Source organism: Barbus barbus (genome assembly GCF_936440315.1).
Source record: "Barbus barbus genome assembly, chromosome: 22".
Taxonomy (NCBI): Eukaryota; Metazoa; Chordata; class Actinopteri; order Cypriniformes; family Cyprinidae; genus Barbus; species Barbus barbus.
In genome coordinates this window covers 28839969-28852518 of record NC_136750.1, presented here as the reverse complement: position 1 = coordinate 28852518, position 12550 = coordinate 28839969, and the positions used below count along the sequence as shown (strand labels likewise).

The following is a 12550-nucleotide window of genomic DNA, read 5'->3' as shown; positions in this document are numbered from 1 at the left end:
CCTGGACGCTAGGCTCAGTGATTAAAGTCTGTATGTTTAAATTAAAAGAGGATTTGAGCCTGTAATAGTCCCAGAAACAATCTGCCGTACTTTATCGTAATTTTGAGGGAAAATCTGTGGAATGTACTGTATTTTAATATTTAAACAGTTAATATGATAAAATGTGTTAAATGGAGAAAGATTTACTCCAAAAATATTTTGGAGTCAGTCAAATTATAACATTTCCATTCATTTGGATTACACCGTTTAAACATAAATAGGTCAGAGTTCTGTAGTAGTACTAATAAACTGAATGCTTTTTAAATGCACAATAACCAGCTTCATATGTTTATCAATAAATCCAATTTGATTCCAACTCACTGAATATTAGTTGCTCCACAGCTAGTCATATTTAACCATGTTCATACTTTGTAATCAAATACATTTAATTATTTTCACAATGAACAGATTTATACTCATGCTATTTGAATATATGATTATTTAAATAAAATCAAATTGATGCAAATAGTTAAAATTAAACTATGCCATGATTGTTTGAATGCAAAAATCGTATGACTGACAAATATACCTCAAATTAAATGTATTAATGTTAAAACAAACTACTAATGGTAATGTTAAAACCATGTAATTCAAATGGCATGATGTAATTCAAATACTTAGATATTAAATAAAACATTTTTTTGTGTGTTAGCTAAAAGCATCATTAGTTTGGCCGTAATATTTCATAAATAAGGATGAGTAAAACTTGCATGACGGGCATTTGCAGATTTTTATTTTATTTTATTTGGACCATCCTTTAGACAATAAATGATTGAAACAGTAAAACATTGCTACTGGATATAAATTTTGGTCACTGATATATGCCATAAAATGCCAAGAGAAAATGAGCTGAACAGAAACAGAAGTGATATTAGAAACTTTGCTGCTTGCACATGTAATGTGAAATCCAAGTTGAACTGGATTTAATGGAAACTGCGGATGATGGATGATTTTGCTGTAAAAGCGTCCTCGTGTACAATTGATGAGGCTCAAATTGTGGTCCGAACAAAACTGCATGTTCACTTTTGATTCTTGATTGTCTTCAGGTGCAAATTCAGTGTGTATTTTATGATATGTGTCAAAATAGAAGAAATTGCAAGCCATTTTTGTCCCATTTCAGGCAAGTATGGAGGTGTATATGCTCTCAAAGGGATAGTTCACCCAAAAATGAAAAATCATCATTTATGTTTCTTTTCAAACCTGAATGACTTCTGTAGAAAACAAATTGATTTAAAGACCAATGTCCAAGCTTTTTTAGTCCATGGCTGTTCTCACATGCTGTGGCTTCAAATACATGATTTTTTTGTGTACGTCAATGATGTTTTATGGTGTTTTTGGCGCTTGGTGGTCACTGCTTTCTCTCCAGTTGCATTGTAGCAGCTCCTGCAAACATCTTTTTTGTTTCAAAGAAGAAAGAAAGCTTTGAAATGACATGAAGGTGAATAAATGATGACAGGATCTTTACCTTTGGGTGAATTTTCTTTTTAAGCATCAAGATAATCTATAGATGGACCCATATTAAACTTCCTATAGCCAAAACTAAATTAATTGCATTTAAACATCATAACCTTTGGTGTGCAAACATAAATTTTTAATATGTTGTCTTCGTTCCCCACACAGGAACACATTCAGGAAGGTCTGAAGGAAGCATGAATGTCCATGAAGCTCGTAATGTTTTATTCACTAATTGTCCAGGACTTTGTCTTCGTTTCAGAGCCACGAATCAATGCTTCCGATCAGGAGATTTTGCAGCCTAAAAGTGGGCAGGAGTTGCCCATTACCCTTCAGTGTAACCTCACTAACTCACACAGCACCCACCAGGAGACCTTCTGGATGAAGAACGGACAGGAGATTCCCAACACAAGGACGGAGCACAAACACACCGAGTTCAAGTGAGATTTCAGTGGGAAATTAGCTTTTTGCTTTGGGTTTATTGGTTCTTGTCATTGATGTTAAAGAAATATATATACTGTATATACTTTTTTTCCCCTCTGTTACATGCTGTCTGTTACGACAGATTAATCATTTCAACTCGTCCCTCACATTATAAAAACAAACAGGAACCATGTTGATAGATTAAGAAAGCCCAATATCTCAGCAGACAGCACTGCAAATAAATGTTTAATATATGTATTCTGTATTCCAGGCCTGTTAATCTGCACTGCACTGCTTAGTCTGGCTGACAGGTGGACGAATCTCATGAAAATGTGTCATATTTCACCCCAAAATCAAATAGGAAGTAAAATAAATTATATTGTGACTTTGCAAAAAGTTAAATTTTCAATGCGTAAATTTTTTTAAATTCGATTTTTTTTTTGTCTGTTACCTAACTGTGTTATTCCCATTATTCTTGATGGGGATCTCTCAAAAATATTATATGTGACCCTGGAGCACAAAAGCAGTCTTAAGTCGCTGGGGTATATTTGTAGCAATAGCCAACAATACATTGAATGGGTCAAAATTATCAATTTTTATGCCAAAAATCATTAGGATATTAAGTAAAGATCATGTTCCATGAAGATATTTTGTAAATTCCCTACTGTAAATATATCAAAACTGAATTTTTGATTAGCAATAAGCATTGCTAAGAACTTCATCTGGACAACTTTAAAGGTGATTTTCTCAATATTTAGATTATTTTTTGCACCCTCAGATTCCAGATTTTCAAATAGTTGTGTCTCAGCCAAATATTGTCCTATCATAACAAACTTAGTTTATTTTTCAGCTTTCAGGGGATGTATAAATCTCAATTTAAAAAAATCGACCCTTATGACTGGTTTTGTGGTCCAGGGTCGCATATATGTTTGTGTGTGTGTGTTTATTTATTATATATATATATATATAGCATTATTAACATTTTTTTGACAGGACAGTAATGAAAAGCATGGCACGAAAAACTAAAATATCAAAATGCAAAAATCTGTGGTTCTTAAAACAGACTTCATTTGAATTTGGGGTGAAATGCAACCTGTCCAATTCACTCCAGTATCGTTGCAATTTCAGAAGAAGCTTTGTTTCAAACACTATTTCAGATACCTGTGAAGTCTGTAATATGAAGCTCTTCTGAGATGAGGATTAGTGTAACAATCGCAGGAATCTCTGAGGACAATCAGGATGTTCAAGCACAAAATCTCTTTAGTAAGACGTCTGATCAGAGCAAAACCCCCACCAGAGCTTTCAGAAAGTCTCGTCAGCCGGCCGAGAGTGATGTGGCGCAGGGCGATCTGCTGTCAGACTGCATGTCACAGGCTCCACAGAGACGCCTGCACTCAGAACAGACAGCACTGCGCCAGCAGCTCTAGCACTGCGTAATCAACTTCCCAAAGCACATCTCCACCTGAAAATTGCTTTCTCAAAATGTTGTCATAATAGCTTTCTCTGTTTGATGATTAATAATGTAGTATTTTTTCAGTGATTAACATCAGCTCTTAAAGCAAAGGCTCACACAAAAATGCTTTTATATCATTCCAAACCTTATTTTTCATTTGCTCTTTGCTTCACAGGTTTATAGTGAAAACATTTGTTAAAATAAAAAAAACATGTATGCATACATGTATATAAGAAGTATTAGGGTGTTCACACAAAAACGTTTTTGTCACAAATAGCAGCCAAGGGCCTCTTTTGTTGCTATAACAACAGCTGCATTGGTAGCCTAGTGCTGTGTGCTGCAGAAGTGTCGGCTTTTGAAGTTAACAAGGAGGCTAATGTCGATTCACGACGACGTTTGTGGGAGCGCGACATTTGCGGCTTATTTTAGACTAGATACAGTTTTGTACTCATTATACAACTCCTTGTGCTCCAAAACTAGTACGATCTGTCTACCGGCTATGTTCTCCTTTTTTTTCGTTGTTTTTATGGAAACAACTCGCCACTCGCTTGTCAAAAAGGTGCTTGACGTAGGGCTTTTTGAAGTTTTTTCAACTTAAAGACGCTCTGAGCTGCAGAAACAGACGCCGGTGTTGGCGTTTTAAAAAGCGCTCAGGACTTTTTTGAAAACACTGTTTACTACATAGGATTATAATGTAAAACAGACGCTGGCAGCTTCAAAAAAGACACCAAGTGTGAACATAGCCTAAAAACGGATATTATATTTTAAGCCATCTGAAGTCATATGAAATATGTGATAAGACAGAAATTTAAGTCATTATTTGCTGAAAATCTTTCTCCGTTCTCCAGTTCTTATATTCAGGATTAGTGGCGTTTGGTACCTCTTTTTTATATGAATGAAATTAAGATTTCTATGGAAGCTTGTTTCCACCATGGGATAAAAAAAATGAAAAAGGTAATTGCTGCTTTTTTTTAATTTTTGAGTTTATCTTATCTGACTTTTTTCTTGCAACTTTGAAAAAAAAAAAAACATTGCAAGATTTGTATGCAGATTTGGAAGATATTAACTTACAATTGTGGGAAAAAAAGAACTGAGATAGAAGTTTCTTATTTTAATTTCGTGACGGAAACTAAAAACACAGAACGGCACGGAATTGCGAGAAAGCAAGTCAGAATTCTGAATTTATATCTAGCAATTCTGAAAAAAAGTTGTGAGAAGCTCAGAACAGCAAGAAAAATGTGAGATGTGAGATAAAAAGTGAGAGATGAGAAGTTGCAACTTTTTTTTACATTTTATGATGGAAACAAAGTCAGAACTGCAAGACGTTTGATTTGCAAGATTTAAAATGCAAGAAAGAAAGTCAGAATTCTGTGAATCTTGTTTCTGTTCCTGCATTTAACAGTAGAGCGCGATGCTTGCAACACCAGGGTCACGGGTTTGATTCCCAGGGAATGCATGCGTTGATGTAAACCTGGAATACAATGTAAAATTATCTGCCAAATGCATAAATGTAAATGTTCCTCACACAAAGATGCTGTATGGCTTCAGGAGACTTGAAATATTGTGCAAGCAATATAAGCTTGGGAGAAAATTAATTCTTCAGATTTGGATTGTTTCGCTGAATAAATATAATAGCATACAGGTTTGCAGTGACATGAGGGGGAGTAAACATGGCATTTTGGTTTTTGGTGAACTATTCCTTTAAGAAGGGGGAAAGAGTTTTGTGAAGATGTTCTAGTTTTGAGCTGGCAGTGATTTGTGTTTCTTGTTTTGTAGGTTAAGTAAACCGAGGACAGATGATTCGGGTGAATACATGTGCGTCTACGCCTTTAAGTCTGCTCCCAATGCCAACGCTTCCATTGAGGTCAAAGGTAAGAAATCCTTTCACAAAACTCATTAACATACTGTTAACACCATCCAAACGCTGTTGCCATCCAGTAGAGACCTAACCCATGTTATAATTAGGTATTGTTTGGAGTGTAATTAGCCTCTCTTCACCTTAAAATAAACTCGGTGAAGAGCAGCAGTTCGGAGTGAATCCAGACAGTCACGTCCTGAAGTCTCACTGAGGCTGAAGACGGCGATTGCGTCTCGTTAGCGTTTGTCCGCGCGGTGGGTGGCATAGTGACTCCCGGATAGCTGCTGTCACTCATAATCAGGCCAGCCATCCGGCCTGGACTTCATAACGACGCAAACGTGCTGTGACTGGATATTTCAGACAGTAAATGAAAAGCTCAAAAGAGAAAGCGAAAAAAAAATAGACGAATGACAATCTTTTACTGTTTTTTTTTTATTGTTTTTGTCTTTTTCATTAGATTTACTGTAAGACAATAATTTATTATATTACAGCAATACTATTATTTTTAACTTTTATAAATATAAATTTTAGCATAAATTAGTACATGACAAATATAACACATTTGCATGTTGCAATTTATTTGTAATAATTTTTTTTTATTATAAATTAATTTATGAATGTATTTATTTGTTTATTTATGATATTACTGTAAAAAACTGTAAGAGTATTATTTTTTCAAATTTTTTTAATTAATACCTGATAAATCAATATACCATTCTTTTTTGAATATTGCAAAAATAGATTTTATTTATTACAGTAAAAACTGTAATACTGTTTTTATTTATATTATTTTAATTAAAATTTCATACACATAAGCATAAATTAGTATAATATACACATTAGTATAAATACTTTTTTTTGCATATTACAAAATTAATTTTTTTGCTTTATTTAATTACTTATTTTTACAGTAAAAATACTATTTTTCAATTAAGCAAAAATAGACATACCATATTTGCATATTACAAATGTATTTATTTTTATTACTTTGTTTTATTAAAGTAAAAAACATCTAATACCGTGATTATAATTTAATAATTCGTACGTTTTTTATTTTAATTTAAGCATAAATTAGTACATGACAAATAAATATAGTATTGTTTCGTTGTTACTGATGTTGTTTTTGCATATTAAATAAATGATATATTTTTAAATGTATTTATTTAGTTATATTTTGTGGTGAAAATATGATCCAGGCATGTCCTTGACTCGTTTTTAGGTTATTTTTTTAGGTTATTAGCTTGTTTTCTGGACAGTGGGAGCTACAGATGACACAAATAATGTTTGTATGTATATGAAGTGGATGGTGATCTCCACTAAAACAGTGGCAGCGTCGCTCGCAGCCACAAACCCCCGAGACCCGGCACAGTCTGAGCTTCCCTGCGTGTTCCTCGCAGTTAAGCCAATTTGTTTTGACACGGCCGTCAGACGCACTGAGCATGCCCGGACCGTTATGTCAAGGCTCTCTTTAAGCGTTGCCTGGTTACGTAACACGCTGATGTCGCTGTCCGCTTTGGCCGGGCTTTTCTGCCCCGAGTCTGTGAGATGACAGCATTCAGCTCCCATGTGCCACAAGCTCCGTTCTGCTGCTAGAAACACGCGATGAGGAAGTGCAGCCCCCCATCCTGACGTATTGTTCCTGTCCTGTTTCTATTTATTTACATGCACAACTGGAGCTACAAGACACCTGATGAGCTCATTCATATCAGTCTTGTTCAGGAATTCAAGAATCAACGCGCAAGTTTCGGTACTACATAGTATTTGGGTGAATATTTTTTAATGTCTAATCATTTTGCTTAATGATTAGACATTAAATCAAAGCTAGTAAATGAAAACATGACCAGGTCACATTTTACCACAATTAACAAATGATGTCAACAATTAATTATTTATTTAAATTAACAATTAAATATTTATTCATTTATGTTTATTTATTTTGCAAAAAGAAAATGGCACCAGTTTTTAGGACTATTAAAATTATTTGTAATTTCATTACAACTAATATGAATGAGATTTCCTGAATTAACAGGATTTACAGCGAAAATATCTGTATTAGCAATTACATTCTTAGAAATTATATTTTGACATATCTTGTTTTTGTTTTTTTTGTTTGTTTGTTTGTTTTTTTTTGCAAAAGAGAATGACACCTATTATTATTAGGCCTTTTACTAATTTGATTAGTTTTTCCAGTAAAATAAAAATAAAAGTATTACTGTTTTTACGATCAAATACGAATATAAAATAATAAAATAATATACTAATATATCTATGTTTTTGTCTATCTATACATATATATTATATTATTATATATATTATGAATATGATTTATTATACATAGTTCCATTTGTTAATTTTTTATTTTTTATATGAGATTTCCTGCATTAAGATAATTTAAAATTAGGGCAAAATGTGTTTATTTATTTTTTATTGTTTATTTATTTACTGTTTTTCTTTTTCATTTTCCAGTGTTTTTAAATGTGATTTTCATTAAAAAACAAACAACAGTAATACATTAATTTTCACTGTAAATATACAATATTTTTTACAATATACATCAAATACTAATATATTGTATAAATACTTTTTATATGCACAATTTAAATATAGAATTTACACAAAAAAACTAATCAGATGTTTGGCAGAGTTTAATAGTCATGAAAAAAAGTAATGGTCCTAAAAATAGGGTTCATTTTCTTTAAGTTTCTTTGATTTTGTGCTGAAATATGACCTGCCCAGTGACATGAGCCAAAAATATCCCGTCTTGGATATCAGATGAATATGAGGTTCTGTCGTCCCGTGGGAGTCATTCAGGTTGAATGTGGCCCATCATACAGCCTGTCTCTTCACCCCCAACCGCTCCAGTCTTTGGCACCTTCTCTCTCTCTCTCTCTCTCTCTCTCTCTCTCTCTCTCTCTCTCTCTCTCTCTCTCTCTCTCGCGCTCTCTCTCTCTCTCGCTCTCTCTCTCTCTCTCTCTCTCTCTCTGGTTTTGAACTCTGAGGCAACAGATGGAGGTTTGCGCGGTGGGTTGGGTTGGGATTAAGGCTCTGGATTCACTCCCAGTTTTTCTAATAGCAGGAGTTTACTGTCCACTATCATAATCTGCCCTTGCATGCTTGTTTGCTGCACTCCCAAGTCTTTTTAAACAGCAATATACTGTGATGTTTGTGCACAATAATCACAGATCGCTCTTCCATACGGTGGCATGATCAAATTAAATCACGTCAGGTGTGGTAAACCTCGGCCTGTACCTTTATGTGTGTTTATATTTGGCAAGGCATCATCAAGGAAGGATGTCGGTGCGCCATCTGTCGTGCGCATGAGTCATTTTTACTCCATACATTGGCCCTGCATGAATTCCTGTCTCGATTGTGCTGTATATATTCCATCTGTCGCAGATTGCATTGGGTTTGGGTTACACAAGCTCTTTCCTTTCATGGCAAACGAGAAGCCCTACGAATAGCAACGTAGAGGAGCTATCGGTATCCCGACACCGTTACCGATCTCTGCCCAGCATTGATCACACATTTCCGCTGGCGATCAGGACTTGAAAGCATGCCAGGCGATGGGGTGGAAAGGAGGGAGAAAGAGCTGTTTATGAACAAACGGCTCAGAGATGCTGTGAGAGAGGAGAATGCTGAGCTCACTGTCGCTTCTCAAAATGTCATGTCTTATTTTGGATAATTATAGTTATCCAATAATAACATACAATAATTGCATATTTCACCACAAGAAATCTAATTAACAAAAATTAGTTATATTTCATGTTTTCATTATTATATATATTTCATGGAAATTATTCAGTTTTCAGTTATATATGTATTACAAATATTGATTATGTACTATATATGTTTTTTCTTAGAAATTATATTTTGACATCTTGCTTTTTTTTTTTTGCAAAAAGAAAATGACACCTAAGATTAAGATTTTTTTCCAGTGTTCTTAAACATGATAATGTGATTATTTTTTAACAATCAAATACTAATACAATATACTAATAATATATCTATCTTTCTGTCTGTTTATATTATTATATATAGTATGAATATGATTTATTATATATAGTATGAAGTATCATTTGTGATTGGAAGGAATTTATTGTTATTTTTATCGCCAAAGTTATAGTTTATATGTATAAATTTATATATGTGTGTGTGTGTTTGTCTATGTTTTATATATATATATATATATATATATATATATATATAAACCAATGTATACTATTTACTGTATGTGTGTGTCTTTGAGTTAGATTGTTGATGTTTTTTTTCATACAAATCATATAAAAGAAAATACCTGTTTTTAGGAATGTTAAGATCTTTTTTTAGTTTAGGACTTTTAATTTCCTTAAAGCTGATTCTCATTAGAAACAGACAGTTATACATTCATTTTTAATTAAAAATACACTGTTTTTACAATCAAATACTAATATATGCTACATTTATTACATACGGTATAATAAATGATGTTGTTATTGGAAGGAAGCTGATTTATTGTGTGAGTGAGGATAATGCCGAGCTAAGCTCCCCATCGCTTTTCTGCCCATGACACACACACACACACACACACACTATCCTCAGAAGGCACGTGCGCACCATAATTAGAGCTGGGGATGTCAGCCAAGTTTCAATCCACGCCTTCTCCATGCTACATGTTCACGAGATTCGTTTCATCCTGCTTAATTGCACGGAGGGAATTACGGCAATTTCAGAGATTAGCAGCGGCTGCAGAAGGTGCAGCGTGTTAAAACGAGCAGGGCGAGTTACGATCATATGCAGTATTTATAATTCCGGAGAATATTGGGCCGCGGGGTGTGTGACATTGAGCTGTGTATTATCCAGTGAAGGGGAATGATGGTGACTCAGCACATCACAGAGGGAAAGCCTGAATTACCGCACCCGAGGGGGGTTGCTTTTAATTAAGTCTGCGCCATCTCATCATGTCAATCATTTGTGCTGTTGGGATACACGGTTATGTAAGAATTTTTTTGGTGACTTTTTTTCACATCCAAAACTCTGTGAAATGAAAATATGAGTTTTGTGGCTTTTATTTGTTTGCTGTATGAAGTTCTGATCTTGCTCAGTATTTTTGTCATGTTTTCCAAATCAAGATGCATTTATTTGAGATGCGAAATTACATAAGTCGTCATTTTCTGAGAAATCAAGAAAACTGTTTAAAACACGAAGAAAGAAAAATCATCCAGTGGGGTCAGAAAATAAACCTGTTTTCCCTTTAAATGAAGTAGATTTCTGACCCCATATTTAATCTCAATTCATTTTGATAGTTTAAGAAAGAAGACTTCTATTTTTATGCTATTTTGCTTTTTCTGTTGTTTTGGTCATGTTTTCCAAATACAAATATCTTAATATTCTTAATTTCATAAACATTTACTTGAAATACAAAATGACTTCAGATATTAAGTCTTGTTTTCTGTATGTATTAAAATTAAGTGTGTTTTTGCTTAAAATTCCAAAAAAATGGGGTCCGAAAAATACTGTTTACTGAATTTAGACTTAGACTTGATTTAAGAATGTTTAGATATGCTGTACTTTGTTGCAACCACAACTGTTTCTGAGGAACTACATTGTTTGGTGGAAGAATAATGTTTGTATTAATATCATTACACTTTATTTGCTCTGTTTTATTTTCTGAGACTTTACTACGTATATGGAATAACTGTGAAGCTGTGGTTTACAGTGAATGTATAACAGCTAAGGGGGTTTTATAATAATACCCCTTAGCTGTAATAAATTCACTGTAAACCATGACTTCTTGCTTTTAATTACTTGTCTTGCTCCCAAGCGTATGCAGATTTTTGTCCAATCAGATGCTGTCTTGAATGTGAATGTCCCGCCCCTTACCCTGACATGAGTTGATTAGTGTTATGATATTAATTTGCTATTTAAACAAGCCTTTGATTTGTCATGTCCCAACTTCCTGTTTCAAAAGGAGATATTGTATTTGTTAGTAAGTATTATTAAAGGCAGTCAGTTTTGATGTCACTGACTTGTCTCAATGCTGGTATAATTATGAACTGTTGCTTATTCAGTCAGCATAAGGAGAGATTCAATAATATTGTGTCCTTAAGCAAGACTCCAAACCATACCAACTGCCCAGATCATATGTTCATGGCAGCTATTTTGAGTAAATTGTATGAAAGACGAAGAAAACTGGGGCGTCATTTCTAAAGCGTGTGTTGATCTTGGAGTGTGCACATGTTTAAGTCCACGCCAACACTCATATTTGTAAAAACTGGCGCTGACGTGGAAAAGTGCTTAGGGTCTGAGCAGACATACACACTTTTTTCTTGGTCGAGTTACTACAGGTTTTTGAAAATGTAAGCTCTTAGCTGTTCTAAATTAAACAATTTGGATGATGACTGGTGATCTTTTACATGTTAATGACATTAATTAGGAGTCGTTTACAAGGCAGAGAGCTGAAACCATTTATTTGCAAGTTAAAGATCATTTGCGATTCATAGATTTCACATCTGTACGCTGTATGTTTTCTGTACGCATATTCGAGAAATGATCAAAAGATCAATTTTAGGATGGTTTCTGCGGAACATTTTATAAATGAGGTCCCTGATGTGTCTTATAAAAGCATCATTACAGGTAAACTCCTCTGTCTCTGCCCAGCTGCTCCTGAAATCCTCGGCCACAAACGAAGCGAGAACAAAAAAGAAGGTGAAAATGCGACGCTGTACTGCAAATCAGTGGGATACCCGCATCCTATGTGGATGTGGCGCAAGAAAGTTGGTCGAGGATCTTACATTGTACGTAAGCAAGTCATATAATATATATATATCCATATTTAAAATAATTTAAAATAAGTGTTTTCTTTGTGAATATATTGTAAAATATCATTTATTTCTGTGATCAAAGTTGAATTTTCGTCATAATTACTCCAGTCTTAAATGTCACATGATCCTTCAGAAATCATTCCAATATCCTGATTTGCTGCCCAAGAGAGCCGGTCTCATGAAAGTGCATATAAATAGTACACCAAATAAAAACAAAAACTTGTGGTATTGATGCGCAAAAATTTACTTTGGCGTGCATATAATACGCAGTTTTCATGTGCATATGATACAAAAATTGTTGGCATGCATAACATATGCGTACATATGACACGCATCTACCCCACAACCCTAATCCTACCCATTGCATAGCATATATGTACACACCAAAGTACATTTTTGTGTATCAATACCACAAGTTTTTGTTTTTATTTGGTGTGCTATTTATACGCACTTTCATGAGATCGGGTTGCCCAAGAAACATTTCTGATTATTATCAATGTTGAAAACATTTGTGCTGCTGAATAT

At 34.1% G+C, this 12550-nt stretch overlaps 1 protein-coding gene across 2 annotated transcripts in view; it reads left to right on the top strand.

Annotated features, from left to right (window-relative positions):
* LOC306888393 (neuroplastin-like) overlaps positions 1–12550 on the top strand; it is a 41283-nt gene that overhangs the window by 18052 nt on the left and 10681 nt on the right. Inside the window, exons 3-5 of one of the 2 annotated variants that reach the window (XM_079446648.1) lie at positions 1754–1931; positions 5144–5238; positions 11862–11998. In XM_079446648.1, coding sequence (XP_079302774.1) covers positions 1754–1931; positions 5144–5238; positions 11862–11998 — 410 coding nt within the window. Of the gene's footprint in view, positions 1–1753; positions 1932–5143; positions 5239–11837; positions 11999–12550 lie in introns of both variants that reach the window. The other variant, XM_079446647.1, reaches the window with a different exon arrangement.